At 41.9% G+C, this 22,535-nt stretch overlaps 4 protein-coding genes across 6 annotated transcripts in view; 3 read left to right on the top strand and 1 right to left on the bottom strand.

The window, feature by feature from the left end:
* RB195_023991 (uncharacterized protein) overlaps positions 1–22,535 on the bottom strand; it is a gene marked incomplete at both ends in the record, with an annotated part of 38,905 nt that overhangs the window by 10,526 nt on the left and 5,844 nt on the right. For 2 of the 3 annotated variants that reach the window (XM_064211622.1, XM_064211621.1), the window contains 7 exons: positions 2,326–2,382; positions 2,504–2,605; positions 2,859–2,921; positions 9,071–9,167; positions 9,220–9,332; positions 12,170–12,325; positions 12,394–12,612. In XM_064211622.1, coding sequence (XP_064067506.1) covers positions 2,326–2,382; positions 2,504–2,605; positions 2,859–2,921; positions 9,071–9,167; positions 9,220–9,332; positions 12,170–12,325; positions 12,394–12,612 — 807 coding nt within the window. Of the gene's footprint in view, positions 1–2,325; positions 2,383–2,503; positions 2,606–2,858; positions 2,922–9,070; positions 9,168–9,219; positions 9,333–12,169; positions 12,326–12,393; positions 12,613–22,535 lie in introns of those variants that run through there. The other variant, XM_064211620.1, reaches the window with a different exon arrangement.
* On the top strand, positions 16,139–16,369 carry RB195_023995 (uncharacterized protein; the record flags this gene model as incomplete). The annotated part of the gene is made up of 1 exon (XM_064211626.1): positions 16,139–16,369. One exon carries the CDS (start codon positions 16,139–16,141, stop codon positions 16,367–16,369), a length of 231 nt encoding a protein of 76 aa, XP_064067505.1.
* Positions 19,151–19,729, top strand: RB195_023994 (uncharacterized protein; the record flags this gene model as incomplete). Its single annotated transcript, XM_064211625.1, has 1 exon — positions 19,151–19,729. One exon carries the CDS (start codon positions 19,151–19,153, stop codon positions 19,727–19,729), a length of 579 nt encoding a protein of 192 aa, XP_064067504.1.
* RB195_023993 (uncharacterized protein) lies at positions 19,786–22,494 on the top strand (the record flags this gene model as incomplete). The annotated part of the gene is made up of 3 exons (XM_064211624.1): positions 19,786–19,881; positions 21,540–21,912; positions 22,325–22,494. The coding sequence occupies 3 exons, from the start codon at positions 19,786–19,788 to the stop codon at positions 22,492–22,494; spliced, it is 639 nt and encodes a 212-aa protein (XP_064067503.1).

The following is a 22,535-nucleotide window of genomic DNA, read 5'->3' as shown; positions in this document are numbered from 1 at the left end:
TTATAATCAGGAAACAACTGATTTGATCAAAATCACGAAAAAACCAACAGAAATGAAGTTTGTGAAAACATCGTAATATTTTACAAGAAACACTTCGCACAAGATCTTTCACACCTATTCAACTATTCTTCTATTACTGTTCCCTCATTTCGCCTTCACGCCGCCACAACAAACAACACGCAACAAATCCTTAATCGGTACGATAAACGCGAGAATCAATCATCTACGAAAATATGCAATACCACGGCCGTGAGATGTACACAACAAATACTTCTTTGTTTTCGTGTTAAGCCAACAAGGTTAAGGTGAAACTTTATTATTGCCCTGACGTTTCAACAAACTCGTCTTTAACATAGGCCTGGAAATGGTTCGAGGTCTTTGATGCCATACATATTCCATCAAACTCCTCCCTACTTGCGAAGTCTCGATACTGTTCTAAGTACACCACGCAAGACCTTCAAAAAGAAAACAAACTGACCCGTCCCACCGACTAGCGGGGCTGGTGAACCACCATGTTCTTAAAGATTGTCACCAAGGCGAATGAAGTCTACGCACTGTGATGCAACACACACACACACACACACACACACACACACACACACACACACACACACACACACACACACACACACACACACACACACACACACACACACACACACACACACACGTGACAGAATAAGCCCGTTATTATATAGCATGATTGTTGTGCATGAATAATATGAGAGTCTTAGTGAAGTTCCATTCCATTATTTCTATTGTTTGCTTTGTCCCTATGACGTATTTTCCGTGTAATTATACACTATTTTCATCTTTTGTGGTTCTAACATCTAGAAAGCAACATTTTGCTAGTTCAGTAGTTTCTCATGTTTCCAAGGCATCTCCTAAAAGACGGCTATTTGCAGGAATTGGATTTCTGCCTCACTTTTTGTGCACCTGTGTACAGTTACATTTTTCAGAACATATTCCGGTATTCTATTATAATTCTTTCACAACAAACGTTAATCGTGCAGAACCACACAAAAACCGGATGAAAATTGGATCCTTAAAAACATAAATCACAGTGGCTTCCTAGGAGCCTCTATGATCTTAGTTTTGGGCATTCAATTAGGAGACTAAGATATAGAGTAAGATTCCCGGCCTAAAGCGTCAGATTGTGCGCCCACGCGAGAAAGTACTAAGATGGGCTGAGACGATTCCATCGGGGTCGAGAACTGATGCGAATGTTGTAGAAGGCAAAAAACTGGAGTGGGACGAATCCAGCAGCGTCAGTCAAGCATTTTGGCGCCAGAAGGTAGCAGAGTGTGACCCATTTGTCAGATATATGCACCGGTACCAGAAAGTAGAGTAGTTGGTGAGAGGGATCTCTCGGCGTCGAATCGATGCTCGAGCGCCAGAGAGCAACAAAACAAAGTGAGACGGGTTTTTCGCTCGTTTTCTCCTCCGTGTGTTCACTCGTTGCCTCCATCATATTTGCCAGATTATTTCGTAAGAAATTAAGTGCACATGCACAAACAACCGCTTAGTAAGAGTAAGCCGCTTAACTGATTTGACGTAGGATCCTTATCTTCATCAGTATGGTCATGATTTTCACGTCACTTAATTTTATCACACCTTTCTCTGTTAATTGTTAGGAATGAGGAGGAAAAAACTTTCAATAGTGTTGCGGTATACAGACAATATAGACGTAAAATCAAGTTTGAATATTCTTGAAACGACAACTGTTGTAGTACTCACAACTTTGGCAAGAAGAGTGCAAAATTTTTAACAATGCTGATATTTAGGAGAGGAGAACCGATAATGTTGAGAAGAATCGTCATTAGCAACAAAAACAGGTTTAGCTGCGCGGAAAAAATTATAAAATGTGCCACTGCTTTGAATCCTTATTTACCACAAAGGGAGAGTGAAGCGAGCACTACAGGAAGTGTGAAAGCCCGGCATTAATCGGACGTTCAGACTGGTATTGTCAATCTCAGGTGAGGGGTCAGCTAATGTGTAACATAGCCTATTCAGCACTTTCAAATATGGACAGAATTGAGGTCCCGTATCACGTGCGCGCAGTCATGAAGAAGCTAAGGCTCACAATCTCTACGATGAGGTTGGGGACGTAGTATTTAGTGAAGTTTCAGTTTTCAGAGACAAGAAGCTCTGTGAATAATTGATTGATTTACTCCTTATACCACTTACTCCTTTTGTGATTTGATTGCTTTCTCACATATGTGCTTATAACTGGATCACATCGGTCTTTGAATAAAGGTGTGTCGATATCATTTTGTCAAGTGCTGCTCGCATGGGTAATAGAATAGAAGATTGGAAAAACAGTACCTCAACAAGTGAAAGAAAGATGAATCCAACGCAGCCGAACATCCAAATGTCGAGGGCCTTAAGTAGATAAATTTGAGTGGCGGCTGTTCCTGCTAGAACAACTCATCATAGTATGTTAGAAAGAGATATTTTGCTACAAATCCTTTCCCTTAAGCAATCTTTCTTAAAAAGAGATTACCTTTACGTAACTGACTCGGGGAAGATTTTTGACAATGTTTCCAAACTGGAATGTCAGTGCCATTAGAGAAGACACACCAAGAGTTATTCTTGCAGGTAAAGCCTGCAACACAGTGACTAATGTGTACAGAAGAAACTCACAGACTATCATTAGAACAAAATCCAAAACAAATGGGATACATAAAAGGTTTTGTTTGTTTATTTCTTAATAGATGTGCTCGTATAAGTAGCATGTTGCATCAACTGATTTCAGAGTCCGAAGGTCTTGCCGGAACGTTAGGCGATGAGTTACAAAATACATCCTTGTTGCAAATTATACCCAAATTACATCCTTGCGAACTTCCCATTAAAACTACCTTCGTGTCGATCCAAAAGGCTATCCACGATATGAACACGGAGAGATATGTGGGCATGTAGGCCTGAAAAAGGTGAATACAGTAAAACTTGTTGTAACATGACGACGCGACGCATCCTCAGTAAAAGGACTGCACTAAATTCCCCGAACAGTACAGAGGAAATCCTTCAGAACGATTTTCGTTTTGTTTTTTGTAGTTTCAATATTTTTCGTGAAATAGGCTTTCGTAGTCTTAACAAAGCCTTTTTCTATCAGCTGTGCCACTTGTTTTGTTTTGCTGCTAGGAACTCTAAAGGAACTAATACCTTTGTTTTATAGTTTAGAGTTTTCATATTATCACTTACAATTTCGATCCTATTATTAAGCGAAAAAAGACATCTACGGCTGGGAAGAAGGATAAAAATAGTGCAAAGTAGGCTCTACTTGTTGCTCTCTACATGTACATGTTGCTGAATAACGACCCTTATAGTAAATTGCATGCAATACAATTTTACACTGTTATAGAGATTTTGTCTATATTTGTGCAAAGGATAATTTAACCGCTTTGTAACGCAAATCTTTCTCTACAAAACTCACAGCCCTCTACAACTCTTTGCGCTGAGTTTTTAATGTTTATTTCAAGAAAAAAAAAAAACCAAAATACGACCAGTCCAGCAGTCATTTTCAATCATGTTCGGTACTAATCGCTTAAATCACCACCAAATTCTAATGCTGTAAATATAATTTTGGAAAAATCACCGGTGAAGTGTCGTTCTCAGTACTTTTCTTCGCTTGCAAAAATCAAGATCCCGGAGGAGATCGAACTACTCACAATCTGTGATCACTGTGAAAGAGTAAGGTTCTGTAAGAAAATTAGTAAACATCAAGTATAGGAAACCGATGAAAATTTTTTTCATCGGTTTTCCTGTACTTAATGTTTACTAATTTTGCGTGTCCAGCGTCGTTATCAAGTCTTTTTTCACTGTTTTGCAAAGACCAAGATTCCCCAGGAGCTCGAAATCTTGAATATTCGTAATCAGTATGAAATGGAAAAATTGTGTCGTCAGATACACACTAAGAAATTCCCTATGTTTTCAACTTACGAGTGCACATATGTACAGACATTCTTCCAATCCTTGATATGAGTTGTTTGTGGCGTCTATTGCATTACATATTTTTATTTAATTTAGAGCGCTACCTACATTAATGTTTATTATAGCACCTAACTTACCGATTAGTTGACTAAATTAAAACAATAGATATTGTAGCACTGTTTGTTAATATTTATTACCTTTTATTATTTTGATTTATTCATATAAAGCGTTCGATTTGTTCCTTCGAATTATATCTAGTTTTTGATTGATATATTATGGCTATGTTAGGAGCAATGAGATGGGGAAGTGGGAAAAGCGGAGAACGGGGGTTATTTTCAAGAGTGGTTTTATGGGGAAGGGGGTCTTTTCAGGGAGGCTTTTTTCAACTACACACTTGACCCTGCTAGTAAATTACGAAGGGTGGTATGGTGAGAGTACGGTGGAGTAGCTGTGTCATACTGGTGCATCGAGCACAGCAATTACCTAAGGCTCTTATGTACGGCGCGTCCACAATTTGATCTCCCAACATTGACAGTATAGCAAAAACTCTTGTAACTCGTAGTTGTGGTATGTGGGAAGCTGTGGCGTTGCCAGATTCAGCAAATGAGGTAAAAAGTAGCCGATGAGTTGTTCTTTGAGTTTGCCTGTAGCTTGAATGCTTTCTGTAGAGTGATGAGGCGCTTGAGAGGACAAGTCACTGATTGCTTTAAGTTTCCAGGCTCCGGCGATAACGCCGGGAGGTTAGTTGGTAATAAAGAAACTTCAACACCGGCGTGTGAGAGCGAAGTCGATAAGAGGTCCGACTGTGGCTGCACCATCCACCGATGGTGCGAAAAGCCTTAGTGACAACCAAGCCTTTCATCACTTCAAGGTCGATAAAATGGTTCCAGACTTGTCTTGGAGGATAAAAACGCTGAAATGTTTTCTAGTAGTGTTTTCCAGCTAGCCTCCGCAATGCATTGTAAAGGCCTACATGCGTTCATAAAAAAAAATCCTCGACGATGCCGAATTAGAGACAAACGCATTGGCACATCACAACTGGATTGATTCTCCAGACCTTTTATCTATTCTATCCTAGTATAAACCTTACCTACAGCTCAAGCAATTCGATAAAAAGTATAGTATTGGTTTCTAATGGTTTCTACGCTGTCGCAGGCTTTCTCATTGTTAGAACAATGACCAGTTGATATTTCCTGCAAACCTCTCCGACCCTTTACAGGATCTGGATGAGGTCTACGTAGCAGAAACTCTGTTTAAATCCAGTTTGCTATTGACCTTTGGTTCGATATTCACATAAAAGTAAATTAGTGAACGGATTCCATGTTCCCTTGTCCATGAGCTGTTCCTTATACTTAATTCCATCGCAATATATTATGACTTAGAACTTGTTAAGTTACATTTTTACTATGAAATTGTATTATACTTTTTATTGCTGTATTGTGCAGTCTAGTTTGACATTTCAAACACTAGCGCTGAGATACAGCGCTGTCTCATGTGAGTTCAACTATTAGATTGATGCATAAATTTCCCACCAGCTCTTTTGTAATTTCAATTACGAACCGGCCCAGAAATTAGAGTTATGTACCATGCTCATCTCTCATTAGCCAACAACGGGCGGATAGCTTGTCGATTCCATTCTCCGTGAAGAACGGGAGTTGGGACTTGAAGTAGTCACCGAATGTGGAAACGTGTGGCGGGAAACTTACGAATTAACTTAATACATAATGATGCCACCCCGCAGATCTACAACACCGCTACTAACTTGTGTTCCAAAATCCGTCGCCGACAGATTAATCCTTCGCAAACCGTCGGAATTCTTGGAAGTGGGCAAAATTAAATTTTGAAAATACCATTCGAAAGTAAATGAGCTGCAGATTTCAAATATACTTCGAGAATTTACTTTTGACAAATGTGTGGCCTGAAAACGGGCAAAATTTCCTCAAGCCCCGTTAATTACTTTCACACCTCTGCAATCCTTCCATTGGCATATCCCGCGGATACATCTCCATGGAAGGAAGAGGTGTTCATAGGATTTCCGCTTATTTCTCGAAATTGGACAAAATGTTCATTACATCCGTAATCAGGAGGTTATTTAGAGCATTTTGGTACCCCACATCATATGTTGGTCCGAAATTTCCATTCTCTTCAGAAATTCACGAAAGTGCTCCATTGAAGATTAATAAAACGCCATGCTTTTCAAGCTGGGAAAATTCTCCTCGGAAATTTATCAGTAAACAACTTGTACTTGACAATAGTTTATATTGTATTCTCGTCACCTTCATTTATGCTCAAACATTATTGTCTCTCTGTGTCGCCGAATCCCCAGAGAGGAGTCACCTATCGAAGGTGTGAGATGCCTGGCAGACCATGCCTGGGCCACGATAACCATTCCAGCTATAGAATATCGCCTGCCCTATAAGAGGGCGGAGTCAGTGTTGAAATTTTGAAGTTTGTAAATAAAAGTGAATTCAACATCATTCGAAACAGCGTCTTTTTGTGAGAAGAACTGGGTATTTGAGGTACTGAAAAAATTCATAGAGGCTGCAAAAATTTCTGTTTTGTGAAAAGAAACGAAAATTTCCTCAATTTGGTCACTCGAAAACCATGTCTAGCTCTCATCCAATGTTAGCGCCTAATTCAGTTCTCGTAAAGGAAGAACAGTTCTAAGCAAATACTGAATCGCGACACTCAAGCGTTCATTCTAAGCTGTCGACAGCTTTTCAAAAACTGGACCAAATAACGAAATTAAGTAATGTTGTAGGTTTGAAACTGGAAAAACGAGACATTTTCAAAGCTAGAAGCTTACAATATAAACTATTGTCGAGTACAAGTTGTTTGCTGATAAATTTCCGAGGAGAATTTTCCCAGCTTGAAAAGCATGGCGTTTTATTAATCTTCAATGGAGCAGTTTCGTGAATTTCTGAAGAGAATGGAAATTTCGGACCAACATATGATGTGGGGTACCAAAATGCTCTAAATAACCTCCTGATTACGAATGTAATGAACATTTTTTTGTCCAATTTCGAGAAATAAGCGGAAATCCTATGAACACCTCTTCCTTCCATGGAGATGTATCCGCGGGATATGCCAATGGAAGGATTGCGGAGGTGTGAAAGTAATTAACGGGGCTTGAGGAAACTTTGCCCGTTTTCAGGCCACACATTTGTCAAAAGTAAATTCTCGAAGTATATTTGAAATCAGCAGCTCATTTACTTTCGAATGGTACTTTCAAAATCTAATTTTGACCACTTCCAAGAATTCCGACGGTTTGCGACGGATTAATCCGTCGGCGACGGATTTTGGGACACAAGTTAGTAGCGGTGTTGTATATAACACCGACAATAACAGAAAACAGTTTGTCGTGTGACAAACACTGGATATCTAAGGCTAGCATCACTCATCCATACGGTGAAATAAATGGCTGAGTTGAAACCGGAGTAATATATCAAGTCAAGTATTTGAGGTCTAGCACGGGATGTGGATTATGTGTTGACGGGACGGATCAACAACCAAGCGTCCAAATCAACAGACATTTGGGCAATAAACGAAGAAAAGATCTGATCTCAGCGCTCAAAGAGCATAGTGATAAGTGTGGCATAGGGATAACACAATGTGCATCTTTTGTATGGCATGCACACATGATCACAGAGAAAAAAAAAACACAAGAAGGATTCTAGATCTTCACAAAAAATCCGAGTACGAACAACTGGAAGGGAGGCTCGGTTACCACCAGCGATCTCTTTCGTTCGCACCATTGCATGAGCTTAAGTCACCTACGGTCCCGGGCCCAATTACCATTTATGGTGCGCGTGACAACCGCAGCGAGAATCAACGTCTATGCGGATACCAAAACGGTGCAATTGGAAGTTGATTGTGCCTCCTCCATTTGCTACATGTGTTTAGCAAACTCAGGTTAACGTCATTAGTGATCCAAACTGCAAATAGATCAGCACTTGTGGAACTTTGAAAAAGTGATGTCAAGTGCAAATGTCGAAACGTCAGGCCGGAAACCGTTACAATAAATCCATCTTAACAACCTTTAGGATACAGTATATTTCATGTCACTTTGTGAATACTTTGTATGAAACCTTAAGGAAGCATACTGTACAGCAGCTCCGGAGAAACCCTCAACTGTATGCATGAGAACAGTTTAGCTATGCTCGGGCTCGACACAGGAGCTAATAGATGAAACGGTTCGAGGACATCCTCTTCGTAATCGTAATTTCCATCCCACGAAGAAAAGAGGTACCAATGAATAATTCGTTCAGAACACTGTTAGCAGATCTTTATCTCCACAAAGGCACTGTAAAATTTCTTTAGGTTTCTTCCTTCGTAGTATTAGTATTAGTATTAGTATTATTATTAGTATTAGTATTAGTATTAGTATTAGTATTAGTATTAGTATTAGTATTAGTATTAGTATTAGTATTAGTATTAGTACTAGAGTATTAGTATTAGTATTAGTATTAGTACTAGAGTATTAGTATTAGTATTAGTATTAGTACTAGAGTATTAGTATTAGTATTAGTATAAGTACTAGAGTATTAGTATTAGTATTAGTATTAGTACTAGAGTATTAGTATTAGTATTAGTATTAATATTAGTACTAGAGTATTAGTATTAGTATTAGTATTAGTACTAGAGTATTAGTATTAGTATTAGTATTAGTATTAGTACTAGAGTATTAGTATTAGTATTAGTATTAGTACTAGTGTATTAGCATTAGTATTAGTATTAGTACTAGAGTATTAGTATTAGTATTAGTATTAGTATTAGTACTAAAGTATTAGTATTAGTATTAGTATTAGTACTAGAGTATTAGTATTAGTATTAGTATTAGTACTAGAGTATTAGTATTAGTACTAGAGTATTAGTGGTAGACACCTTTTCCTTCATCCTTTATTCGTATTGCATTACTTCTTTTGAATTCCTTGCTTACCTTTTCTCAACTTCATTTCGAATTAATTCTTTCATATCTTCTTGGAACACATTTTCATTTCGCTTAACCATTATTAATTCCTTAAGTAGAAGAAACCTTCTTTGGAGTAAATCTCTGCATGTGGTATACGTCTCCTTGGAGAAGCAAGTATATTCACAAAAAAGCTGAGAAAAAGAAAGAAAGAAAGAAAGATGCAGTAACCTGAAGAACGTAGTACCCATACAATCTTCTGAAAGTAAACTCAACTTCCAACTGATCCCACAAACCAGCAGTATAAACAAGAGTTGCATTGCGATGCCTGCAACGCAATATCGAAAAGCGTGCAAGAAAGTGGATAGCGAAAAACCCACATGAACTGCACAAGCTCAAAATCAGGAAGATTTTTTGAGCTAGGATCAGGGATTGAAACAGGGTCCCAGTCTCTCCAAATTATTCGAACTTCCGCAGTATTAAACGAATAGCTCTAAACATGAAGAAGGAAACACGAATAGATCTAAGAAAATAATTTGTAAGTAAGAAAGAGTCCCCTTCAACTACATTTTCCCCATAACATTAAGAAAGCAAGATGTTTTTCTTCATAAATGTTGTAATATGACGACGCTCGGTGAAGGCCTGCATTAAACTCTATCTACAGTATGCGGAAAAATCTTGAAACTCATTTTCTTCTGGTTCTTTATTATTTTTCCGTACAACAGTGATACATGTGATTCGTCATTGTCTTAGTGAAGTAAGTCCTCTTACACTAGTTTTATCGTTTGATTTGGTCGCCCCCAAGATTTTAGTTTGTAAGGATTTATTTCATTTTTTCTTGCGCAGTTGCGCACTGTTTTCAACTTCTGTAGACCTAATACGAGGAAGATCCCTTCTCGCTAGTTCAAAATTTCTGAGTCTGTAGCAACTTCTCAAAGGCTTCATTTGTAAGAGTGTGACTTGCCGACCCTCGCAAATTAAGATGAACAAAAAGTGAGCTTGCCCCAACATTGGACTCGTCGTAATTTCTATCTACCTAATATTCTCTTTGTTTGGGAACAGATGAGTATGCTAACTCTTTCTTTTGAGAAAATATGCGAAACCGCAATATCTATTCCTAAATTAGATCAGTCCAACCACTGATTTATCTCACTAAAAGGGGCATAGCCGATTAGTCGCGAAGCTACGTGGCGCTTCCTTACGTTCCGAATAGGGAGCTAACTGCGGACCAAAAGCAACATAGTGCCTCTCTGAGACGCAGATAGATCATGAGCTGTGCAAAGTTTGACTCATAACATCCTTATATGCCGCACTTCCGTTCGGCCAAAAGTCTGAAATCAAGCGACTAGAATGAACAAGGGAGGAGTTTGAAGTCGCCTTAAACAAATAAATTCCACTTTTCCGCTCCAGAAAAGCGCAACGTCTCCTGCAAACCAAGAAACTAGAAAACTAGAAACTACCCAAGGGTTCAAAATCTTACCCATGTCACAGTAACGAGAAAGAGTCTCTTGACTTCAGAGTAAAGGCTGGTACGGTAGCGTCAGGAAGGACGGGATTGCAGAAGTCACCAAACCAGAAGAGACACCAGAAGAGTTGGTGGGATTGGTGTCCCCGTCAATAGAACTATGGCAAAGAACATCGACTCTTTCTAACAACAACTAACAACATGTGAGGAGTCTACCCCCGGTTCTTGTCAACATTATGGTAAGGCTCATTACACGATATCCGCAGGAATGCAATGTTTCTAAATAGTGGAAGACCAGCAAGACAGTGTCGTTGTATAAGAAAGGAGATCCACATGATATCGGCGACTATCGTCCAATCCGCCTACTCTCCGTCATCTCCATGCTCCTTACAAGAGCGATCCTTAACAAGGTTGAAAAAATGTTAGATGAATCCTTTTTGAAATTATGTTTGCTCGCACGAGTGATGTTAGGACACTCCTGGCTGCAAGCATGGTTCCGAAAAGGATTCAACACGACTGATCACATTCACACTGTTTCGAAACGCATTGAGGTACAAGATCCCATTATGTCTCTCGTTCATCGACCGGAAAAGTCCTTAGACTCAATTGAGACGAAAGAGGTTACTGAAGCCTTGGACACCCGAGGCGAGTCTATTCAGTATATAAAAGTACTTCGAGAGTTGTAGAGTAACTTCACGACCAATATTTCGTCATTCTACAAAAATATCATCGTTGAAGTGAAGAGAGAGGTCCGACAGCGTGACACAAACGTGACACGCACCTAACATATTCACGGCTTTGCTGATGATATCATTTTGATAACATCTGGCATCAGCCAAGCGGAACAAATGCTGGAGGAATTTGACGAAACATGTGGATGTATCGGTCTTCAGCTGAATCTGCAAAATACTATGTTTAAAGAATCAAACGGATGGTTCTCGTATGCGCTATTTACGCTCAACGAAACATACTTGTCCGAATGCAGCGAACGAAAAAAAACTAGACCAAAAAAGCGAATGTTGCGTTTGTCCAAGTGGGCAGATAAAAAGGAAAGTAACATGATCCCAGTTGGACAGAAGACAACGAACGTCTTGGATATCCTAAGAACGTCTGGGATGTAGTGAAGAAGAAAAGGAAAAACCGACTATGCGCTCACCTTTTCGACACCACCGTACTCCCTACTTTGACCTATGCTTCAGAAATCTGGGCAATTCGCAAGCAGGGAGAAGATGCGGTGAGCGTGATGCTAGAAATATACCGTTTCACACAAGTGAGGAACAGGATTTGAAGTTTTATCGTACGTCAGCGGTGGAAGGTTAAAGACGCCGCCGCGTTTGCCAAGGGAAGCAAAATAAGATGGTCCAGACATGATGCGTTTCAACGACAACCCTTGGATCAAAACTGTGAGCGATTGGGCGAGTATCAGCCGATATTAAGCGCACTATAGGAGAACCGTCACCCGATGGTCAGACTTCTTCACAGTCTTAAAAAAATTCCCTTGATGTTCTACTTGTTCCACGCGAGAGGAGAAACCAAAGGACAACTCTGGCACGCAATCGGGATAAATGGAAAAGTTACTGACGTCGGCTCGACAAGTTCAAAGATCAACGAAAAGCAAAGTGATCAAGGTGAAATTAGATCAGCTCAAAACAAGTTGAGGCCAGCAATGGGAAGACAAAAGAGGGAAGGCGTGTGAACTGCACCGAATCATTGAGAAAATGTTTGTTTTGCTACTTTTTTAAAATTTCTGTAACGAAAGGACGAAATGAAGGAATGAGCAGTTATCAGATCTTGCAATGTTAACAGCCAACTTCATTGTGAAAAAAAGAGATTGGTAAGGCTTGTTAAAAGAAAAGCATTTGAACCTCAAACACTAAGTTACAAGACTGCCGGTCCATGGGAAAGTATGTAAGGTCGAGCTTGCACGGACCAACCAATGAAACACGAAAATTGAGCCATACTGTCCCGTTAGGGAACACCAGCAATAAAATGTTTTGGGATGGAGAAGAATGGATTTCCACCTGCAAATAATCGCGTCAATGTCGTTGATGTTGTAAAACGGAAAAAACATTCCTATGCAGATCCTTACCTTCTTGCTGTTCACGAAACAAACATTGGGAGACCATAGTTGCTGCAATTTATGAGCAGCTAATGAAATATTTTTGATGCAGTAGTTGCGGTCGGTGAAATCAAGTCGAGGATCTCTCCAAATCTGGGAGAACCATACGTCTGCCTTGAAGCTGCTGGAGAATTCACTAATCTCTGTTATGGATTGGACGGTAAGCTCCACAATAACCTTAAAAGCCATAGAAGAAGCATGTTTTCTCATATGCATGCCAACATTTAGGGACTTTAACTTATAAACAGAAGCGAAACGGAAGCGAACTTATAAACAGAAGCGAAACAGAAGCGAAAAATTATTTAATTCCCCTTTTCCCCTTTTTTCCTTTAACCCTTTTTTTATAATACCAGTCTGAACATCCGGCTAAAGCCGTACTTCAGGCTTTTTTTGGTGTTCGCTTCGCTTGCCTTCACCGATCGATAGGAAATAAGAGTAGCGACATTTTTTGTAAAATTAGAATAGCTTTTTTCTTTGTTTCTTTTTTTTTCTTCCCAGCGCTCGTGACAAAAGTGTTCTCGTCTCATCAGAAATTAACAAAACGAAACAAATGCTGGTCGGCTTTTAAGAAGCATGTGGAAAGATGGCGACGGAGATGGGACTATAGAAGCACCTAAACAAGATGTTGATCCTGAGACCCCAGATACAATAAATCCCAGATACAATGGATGATCTTTGGTCTAGAACTGAGCAGAAGGAAACTACCTGCTCAGGTAGCGATGAGTAACGGAAGTGTAGTGAAGGAGGCCTAGAACACCGATTTCATGTGCATCTGTCCAGAAACTGTTTTTTCTTAAGCAACGCTCTTGAAAACTAGACATTTTACAAGCAGGGAAGGAATGAAATCAAAATAATCAATTGTCCTAATGAAAGTTTCATGCTGTATACATCTCCCTCCATGCAGACGGAAAAGATGATTTGGAGTTCACCCCATGTGATCAACCGATAATCAGTAATAAGCGACAGCTGAAAGCTGATGGGTGAGAAGGCTGGGGCATAAGGCAGGACTAGCGCAATGGTCTGTCGATGCTAATAGCTCGTAGCATCGTAGCTAAATATCCTCTTGAGGATAAGTTGTCACAGGAGGTATGGCTTCCTAACGATAATTTTCCCAGATGGAACTGATTTAGTGGGATATTCGAAGCAATTCTAAGGACAGTTACACTCATTATTTCCACTTTAGAGTATCCCAATGGCTTCTCCCCGCCAACACGAGAGGAAAGCATTTTTTTTCTTGATGTGCATCATGACAAAATCCCCCCTCCTCCAACCTATCTTCCAGTTTCATATCTTAATGTCTTAATGGAATAAACATATCCGAATACACCAGCTACGTTTATCTGGATCGGGAGATGAACACGAAGAACGACCAGACGCCCGTGCTTGGCAGGAGGAAGCGAGCGGCTTGTGGAGCGTATAAGAATGAGCATTAAGGATGCAGTGAAGAAGACCAAGAATACCCGGCTCCGTGCTCACCTCTTTAAGACCACCGTTCTTCTTGCTCTGACCTATGTTTTAGAAACCCGGGCACTTCGTTAGCAGGAAGAAAACGCGGTGAGCATCATTGGATCCGCAGTCGAAAGAGTGATGCTAGGAGTATCCTGGTTCACACAACTGAGGGACGGGATTCGAATTTCTTTTCTACGTCAGCTATCAAAGACGCCGCACGTTTGCCAAAGAAACCAAAGCGGCGGGAAACGATGGGAACCCGCCGGAAATAAATTCACTTTCATGGTAACCAATCTCAATTTCAATGTCCAACGTGTTCTCAAGAATGGGATTAAAATATTTGGTAAAGATTAGTTCGCACCTTCGAGCTCCTAACTTCAAGTCAATGGTGATGTGGTAGTAGAACGACGAGATTCTGGTTCTGAACCTATCCAAATCAAGAAGAATCCTCCTGTTGTGAACTGAGACAAAACCCGAAGCATCTATAACCGTTCCCATTTTAAAAGGATCGGACGCGTCCTTCAAGTGTAAGGTGTAGAGGATAACAGCATCTTTAGGTTTAAAGTCAACAGTATTTTTGAGTCTTGCGATAGTTTGATGAATTTTGCAACTGTGTGTAGGTGATCAATAGTGATGAATTCTCTTCATCCTAATTGCCCGCAACATTGTCCTTCATTTAATGCTATTTCAGAGCTGCTTCAGATAAATTTGTGTGAGGAGTATCTAGATGGCAGATACTTAGTTAGATACTTAGAAGATGGTCCTTGTTCACAGGACGAGGTAGCTCCAGCGTCTCTTCCACTCGTTTTGTTCCCTTGTCATTGTCATCCAAGATGTTCTCAAGTTTCGTGAATGACGTTGACCAGGTCCTTGAGCCGTATCCAACTGAGTTCTCAGCTGGTCCATCCGTGTAACAAACACGTCACCCCATCTCGTTGGCGGTCTCCCTTGATGTCTTTTAGCATCTCTCATCATCTCATCTCATTCTCTTGAGATCCACTCCAGCGCTCTTTTAGTCCACCTATCGCCGACTATTCTCATAACGTAACCGGCCCATCTATGCTTTGCTTTCAATATATATTCCGCAGGGTCGCGAAGACGGGACATTCCTCTCAAATCGGAGCTGTGAAGACCGGCTAGGTGTTGTGTACGCCGGTCAAACTTCAGAAGACAACTCTAAAGGGCTCTGTGGGTAGTGAGTAGCTTCTCGGTCTGGATGTGGTCCAAGAAGCTGAACCCTTGACGGAATTCAGCTTGTTTTTGAGGTTGGGCTTCATCCAGCGTCCCGGATCTGCGCGTGAGGATGATCTTGGTGAAGACTTTGTATAACACGCTCAGCAAGCATATCGAACGGTAGTTCCAAAGGTCCTCTCGGTCACCTTTCTTATGGGTAAGAATGGTTGGCGAGGCCTTCCAACGGTCTGGGGTCCTTTTTTCTGAAGGTAGGACGTAATGTGCGCTGCTAAAATTACATGAGGTGGATGGCCACCAGCCCGAAGAAAGTCTTCTGATATAAAATCAGGTCGGGGGACTGTGCCAGGTTTCATGCTCTTGATACCGATACTTCTTGTTGTAGGATGGGAATTTCACTGTGTTATTTGTGTAGAGTAAACCCGCATTGGATACGATGCACTCTTGTTTGACCACCCTGTTGTTTTTAGGTGGGCATTATGTTCTCTTCTCCAAGTTCGACTTCAATGAAGCTACTCGTTTTCGGCTGTAACGTCTTCCATAACACTTCTGAAGGGAGTCCATGATGGAGTCTAACCGGTGGTAATGTTCGAGTTTGACACAGGAGTCGATGAACGGGAAAGGTTCGAGTAGAACACTTCTGTAAAGAATTCCATCTCACAACGAGAAAAGGTTCCATCTTCACTCAGCTAAACTGCTGGCAGAATACTATATTCGCGGAGATCCTTGCAGCACTTCTTTAGTCTCGTTCTTCATTGTACTGCTTCCAGACTCTTCTTCTGCCTGATTTCGAAAGATCCTCCCACAGCGCATTTCTGCAGCTACTTTTTGCTACTAACCTGTGTGCGATGCATTCCTATGAAGCATCAAAGTCCTTCTTTCCAACAATTCCTTGGTAATCTTCGAAATTCGATCCAAGTTTGTCGTGCGCAGATTTGAGGCACGTTCCGCACATGCTCGTAATCCTCTGTATCTCGTTGGGTCCTCTTCGATGTGCCAGCCACCTTAGGACAAGGAATCCTCGAATATGCAATCGTCGTATACAACTTCTTTCATCCTTCCTTGCCGATAGCAGATGTTCCTTTTCAACGTGTGGGTAGGTCGATTTTTGCGCAAAGGAGACGGTGAACCACTACAAATGGATGGCACTACCACGACGTCAAGGAGACACCACCGGATGGATGGCGAATACGTGGTCGATCTCTGCACGAGTCGCGCCGGTGGACATGGGCGATTCTCATGTCCACCGACGATGGTCTTCATCCACAAAAAGACAATTCCCATGAAAGAGGCAAGCGGCGGATAGCAGTCCGGCGAGACGATTGCCGTTTTCATTCCGGTCCCCTAGTCCAAATTTCCTCTTCTGTAGGCTTTCCTAGTTTTGCGTTGAAGTCCCCGACGACGAATTTGTAGAAGGATCACTTTCTCCAGCTTCTCACAAAACGTTTCAAATTAATATTAATCAGAAGCTGATGTTTGTGAGTAGCAGTTGATGGTAATGATGGTTTTTTGGCGCAGAGGGCTGAGGCGATGAATGGCCAGACAAGGTGACAGGATCCCGTGAGAATAGACAAGGTGAGCAAGGCAAAGACAAGGTGGGTAACCACACGCGTTGTAGCGCTGGCGTCGTAGAGCGGTGATAAGGGGTGGCACGGGTCCCACTGCGATGGATTGTTGCGCAAGCCTTGTTGAGCGGAGAAATGAGGTGAGACGAGCCTCACGGCGTAGGATTAGTGCGACAACGCTACAATTAATGAAAAGGGGTGGGACAGGTCCCGCGGCGCCGGATTGGTGCACCGAAGCCACAAGCAATGAAAAAGGATGGGACAGGCTCCACGACATTGGATTTGTGCGCTGGCGTCGTAGACTGGTGAAATGGGGTGGGATACAACAAAACTATAAAAATTGGTGGGACCTGTCTCACGACATCGGATTTGTGAGCCGTAGTAGAGTATTATCGTACATTTACTTCGTGTCGCAAGACGTAAATGGGACTTTGCAGTGTTTCATAGCAGTGGCCACTTCCCGCGTTGTATTTCACCTCTTTGACTCCTCCGCGTGTCTGTTTCCCAGCACGTTTGCTGCAGGCTGGTAACATGCCTTCTTCAGAAAGTGGAAACACGCATGCGAACGGCTGCTTAAATAGTGCAATATGCTTCGATTGCGCACCTCTCGTCTTTCCGGAAGTTCACAACGACATTGTGAAGGGGTTTATAAAAAGTTTATTCTGACATTCCAGAGGCTTACTTCGAGCATATTTTGACATTCCGGAAGCTCCACCGATAATGTAGTACGTTAAGGATTGTCTCATCTACGTGAGCGTCCGTGCAGTGTATGGACCGAGAATTAACGAGGCCGAAGAATGAACAATCAGAAAGAACACGATTGACTGTTTGAAATAGCAGTCTTTCCTTTTATGTTTTCTTGTTATGCCAGCGAGGTTAACATGAAACTTTTTTATTGGCCTGACGTTTCGACAAACTCGTCTTTTTCAAAGGCCTGAAAATGGTTCGAGGTTTTTGATACCATGCATATCCCATCAAACTCCTCCTCTCTTCTCGTCAACATCCGATATTATTCCAAGTACACCACGCAAGACCTTAAAAGAAAAACAACTGACCAGTTCCACCGACTAGCAGGGTTGGTAAACCACCGCGTTCTTAAAGATTGTCACCAAGGCGAATGAGATCTACGCATTGTGCAGTATACTTAAGTAATGTGTCTAGATAACGTTAAGGAACTGCATGTGGGGCAATCTTATAGCTCACAGAGTGTTACGAACGGCAAGAAGTCATTGGTATAAGCACTCATTTTTGTTATTCATGGACGGATTCCTGACGGAAATCCAGAATGCTTCCAAAGCCTTCCTAGCAGATATTTCTTTCTCGTGCGCTAATATCGTATATTTAATTTCAAACTTATTTCCATCATGCTTATCATTTTTGTGGCGCCCTAACGGTGTCATCGAACTCCCTCGCCTTTTACCAGCCAAATGTTCCTTGATACGCACGTCCAGCATCCTTCCAGTTTCTCCAATATAAATAGCGTTGCACGTTAGGCATTCTATTTGGTAAATAACTCCGATGTTCGTGCAATCACCGGCCTTACCGAATGGACAAACCACGCAACATTCTGACCCGCATTGCCTATGGTAGAATCTATTGCGAACTAACTGTCGCTTGTTGCTGTCGTTCGGGATGTTCACCAACACAACATCATCTTGCAGCTGTGCTCGCAAAATGATGTTGTGTTGGTGAACATCCCGAACTGTACTTAATGATACTGCACAGTGCGTAGATCTCATTCGCCTTGGTGACAATCTTTAAGAACGCGGTGGTTTATCAACCCCGCTAGTCGGTGAAACTGGTTAGTTGTTTTCCTTTTAAGGTCTTGCGTGGTGTACTTGGAACAATATCGGAGGTTGGCGAGGAGAGAGGAGGAGTTTGATGGGATATGCATGGTATCAAAGACCTCGAACCATTTTCAGGCTTTCGAAAAAGACGAGTTTGTCGAAACGTCAGGCCAATAAAAAAGTTTTACCTAAACCTCGTTGGCATAACAAGAAAAAATAAATACACTATCAATTGCCGAGGTTTCAAGAAGAGAGGACTTGGAGATTGTTAGTCTTTCCTTTCTTCTGGGCTCAAAATTGTTGCGCCAATTTGTTCGAAATACCATCAGAGGGTTGCATCAAATGTGCTTAACAAGCCATATACCTCTGCTGCATAAAACAGCAGAAGCAGTCAGTCGTGTTCTGTTCTGAAAATGGCCTCACTTCGATCCACGTGATTTTGAAGTGGGACCTATCGTTAGTGGTATCGGGGGCCCCACGGATAGAATTTCCTGGTTGCTCAACATAATCCTAAATCAGCTGCTCAAATATGTCCCTGCCCACCTCAGCAGTTCTAACAACTTCCTAAAACATCTCTGCAGTACCTCGTTTTAGCGTGAATGTGTAGTAGGGACCTTTGACGTTACGTCACTCTATACGAATGTTTCAAACGATGTAGCGATGCAGGCTGTTCACGAACTGCTCACGCAGCACCAGGCTTCATTGAACAAGTATCGATTAAACATTATTCAGATCATGACATTGATAAACGAATGCCTGAATTGCTCTATTTTCCGATGGTCGGGACAGTACTACCGACAACTTAGAGGCCTAGCTATGGGACAAAGGCTGGCACCCACTCTCGCCATTGTTTTCATGGCCAAGATCGAAAAGCCAATAATAGACCGGAAACCACTGCTGTATTATCGTTACATAGATGATTGCTGCGTCTTCTGCTCAAAACAAGCAGAACTAGACACGTGCTTCAATCTTCTCGATCAGCAGTGTCCGAACATTAGATTCACAAGGGAGAGACCAATAGACAACTGGTTGGCTTTCTTGAATGTGCACATTTACTTGCGGAATGGGATATGTGAGACTAAGTGGTACCGGAAACCCAGTAGCAAAAACATCTTAATCCACTATCTTTCAGCGCAACCCAGCAAAATGAAAAAATCTGTTATAGGTAACATGTACAGAACGGCAGCAAGAGTCTTATCGAGTAGCCAGGAAAAAACATGGTCTGTAAATCTGGCCCATAAAGTAGCAATATCCATTGGGTACCCAGCTGGAATGGTGCTACCCGACAAGCACGACATCCCTCTCAAAGATTAAACGTAGTGGATGGCCCACAAAAGATCCGTTTCTGTTTACCTTATATATCTGATGTTATGAGCAGAGAGATACGGGGTTGTCTACGAAAAGCGGGTCTACAGAATGACGTGAGAGTTGTGGAAATACCTCCAACGAATCTCAAGGGTCAGCTGGTACGTAATCGTGCGTATGATCGACTCTGCACAACTTCCAGCTGCGTTGTTTGCCTGTATGGCAGCGACGGTGATTGCATGATATCAGGAGTAGTGTATCGTATCACGTGCAGGTTGTGCGGTGACGATTATATAGGGGAAACGGGACGTCCTCTGTGTATCAGAGTCAAGGAGCATCTAGATGGACTCGTAAGATCTAAAACCTTCACCCCACTTGGAGCACACCGTAGAATGTACCATCCAAACTCCGAAGTAGAGGTAGAAGTTCGTATATTATCCTGCGAGTCCGAGATCATAGCACGCAGAACACTAGAGGCCTTTTGGATAACCGCCAAAAGTCCAAAAATGAACAAGAAGGATGAGTGCATTGCTATCACAAACGAGTTATCCCCATATCAAGACCTACGCGGGTTTTGATCTACGGGGCGGGCCGTGAGGTCCCTATATAAAACCCTTGTGACTCATAGTAGTGGTACGTGGTGGTCTGCTGCGTTGATAAGTCTAGCTAATGAGGTAAGTACTAGCCAATATGTTGCTGTTTGAGTTTGCCTACCGTTTGGATGTTTTCTGTAGGGTGATGAGGCGCTTGAGGAGATAAATCACTAATGGCTCTGAATTTTCCAGGCTCTGACGAAGGCGAAGATAACGCCGAAACGTTAGCCGTTGTTTAATGAAGACGATCAATACCAATCTTGGCTACAGCTCAAGAAAATGAATTAAAGAAGCAGTCAGCTTATTACGCACATTAGCTGAGAAGATACACTTAAAAAGCGCTGACGTAAAACCTTCGTAATAGAATGCTATCTAAGAAGCGTCATGTGGCACAGAGGTCTACCTCGTTTCATTGCGATAAGGCCAATTATGTATTTATCTCTTTTTAAACAAAATTCAAAAGACAGAATCCATTACAAATGAAGGCGCTGTTACGGGTTCCTCCTCATGATTTTGACAATTCGGATCTTGCTAGTGTATTTCGTGCTCTACTACGACCATATACGTGCACATCAGAACTGGTTACACAAAAAATTATATCTTCCTTGCTCGATATTATTTAACATAAACAACACCGTGTTCATTCTACTAACGGTACGTACTATCATTCCCAGATTGTGATGATATCCATGGAGACTTTGGTAGTTCGTCCAGGGATCTATATTGTTAAAATTGAAACACGCTTCTATATGTGGGCACATTTTTCTAAAGGTTTTTTTTCCTATTTTTCTTACACTAGCAACTGTCACTCGTGAAGCAAAGATTCGTGTGGTTCGTAGCTAGATCATGAACCTGTCTTTCATCTTGTACCTTGAATATTAGCGCAAACGGGGCCGCAAACACAAGTCAGATTGCTACCTGCTCGTGGTGGCCCTGCTTCAACTAAACGCAATAAGGTGTTCGAGTGTACGCACTGGGAACATAGGAGCTGTATAACCTGCACTGTTATGTGAAAAAAAAACTTCCCATACATTGCGAAAAGATGATGTCGACCAGCATCATGCCAGAGCCCATACCCTGAAAGGTCGAATGCCTGAGGGAAACATGGAATCTTGGGCGACAAACATCCGTCTCATTACACTGAACTGCCGGTCGCTGTCAAGTGAACTCCAACACGCCTACCCAGACTTCTGCGATATCTGCATGCACTGTTTGCTGCATTCCAGAACACATTTATCAAGGATCGCCCTCTCGTCATTATCGACAATTGCACCATCTACTGCAGCGATGCAAATGAAAGGAAAGTAGGAGGCCCCGCAATAGCTGTTGGGAACTATTATAACAACCTGGTGGAGGGGTTTGGATCAACGTCAAGATGCGCCTTTGTACGATTGCGGGATCGCAGAGGACTCAAACTCTGGATCGTAAGTGCTCATACATCTACGGAGACCGCAGAGGACCACAAGAAGGACGCGTTTTATGATGAACTCAGTATCCTGATATCCAAAATACCAAGTCAGCAGGCGGTAACTGTCGAAATTGCAATGAATGAAATGCAAAGATGGGACCTGAACAACAATCCGATGTGCTTGGAAAATGGTTCTATCCCATACATCGACGCCATCAGCTTACGTGGCCAGGGACCCCATTAACGCCTGAAGAGCAGCGAAAGCGGAAGAAGCCGACTCTTAAACTTCAGTTCGATTACGTTCTGAAAAAGGACATATCTTTGTCAGATATCCGAAAATCTAGAACTGTCTGGGACGTTGAATTTGATTCCGACCACCGCTTAGTTCTTCTCAGCTTTATAGAACGGTTCCAGCAAAGGTATCGGGGGCTCAACATCAGCCGAAGCTCGACTTAACAGGTCTGAAAAACGAGGAATGCAGAAAGAAGTTTCGCTAACGAGTGTCGATCAATATTGGATTACGGACCAGGGAGAGAGTGGACGACGCTTACTCTTTCACTAAATGCATTCAGGACGGTGCAAAGAAAACACTCCCGGTTTTAGCACCGAGGAAGAAGTTCGCCTTTGCATCTGCGGAGACAAAATCCACGTACAGTTCTGTATGTGTTGCCCGCGCTAGTGGTGACTTCAGCCAGGAGAAGCGTCTGAAAAGGAGAAAGCGTCGTCAGCTGAGATCACGGGAACGAATGGACGTCAAGAGCGAAGGTGTTTGAGAAGGCGTGTGAAGACAAGAACCCGAGAAAAGCTTATACTC

Source organism: Necator americanus, chromosome X, assembly GCF_031761385.1.
Source record: "Necator americanus strain Aroian chromosome X, whole genome shotgun sequence".
Lineage (NCBI taxonomy): Eukaryota > Metazoa > Nematoda > Chromadorea > Rhabditida > Ancylostomatidae > Necator > Necator americanus.
This window is presented reverse-complemented; position numbering and strand designations above follow the sequence as displayed.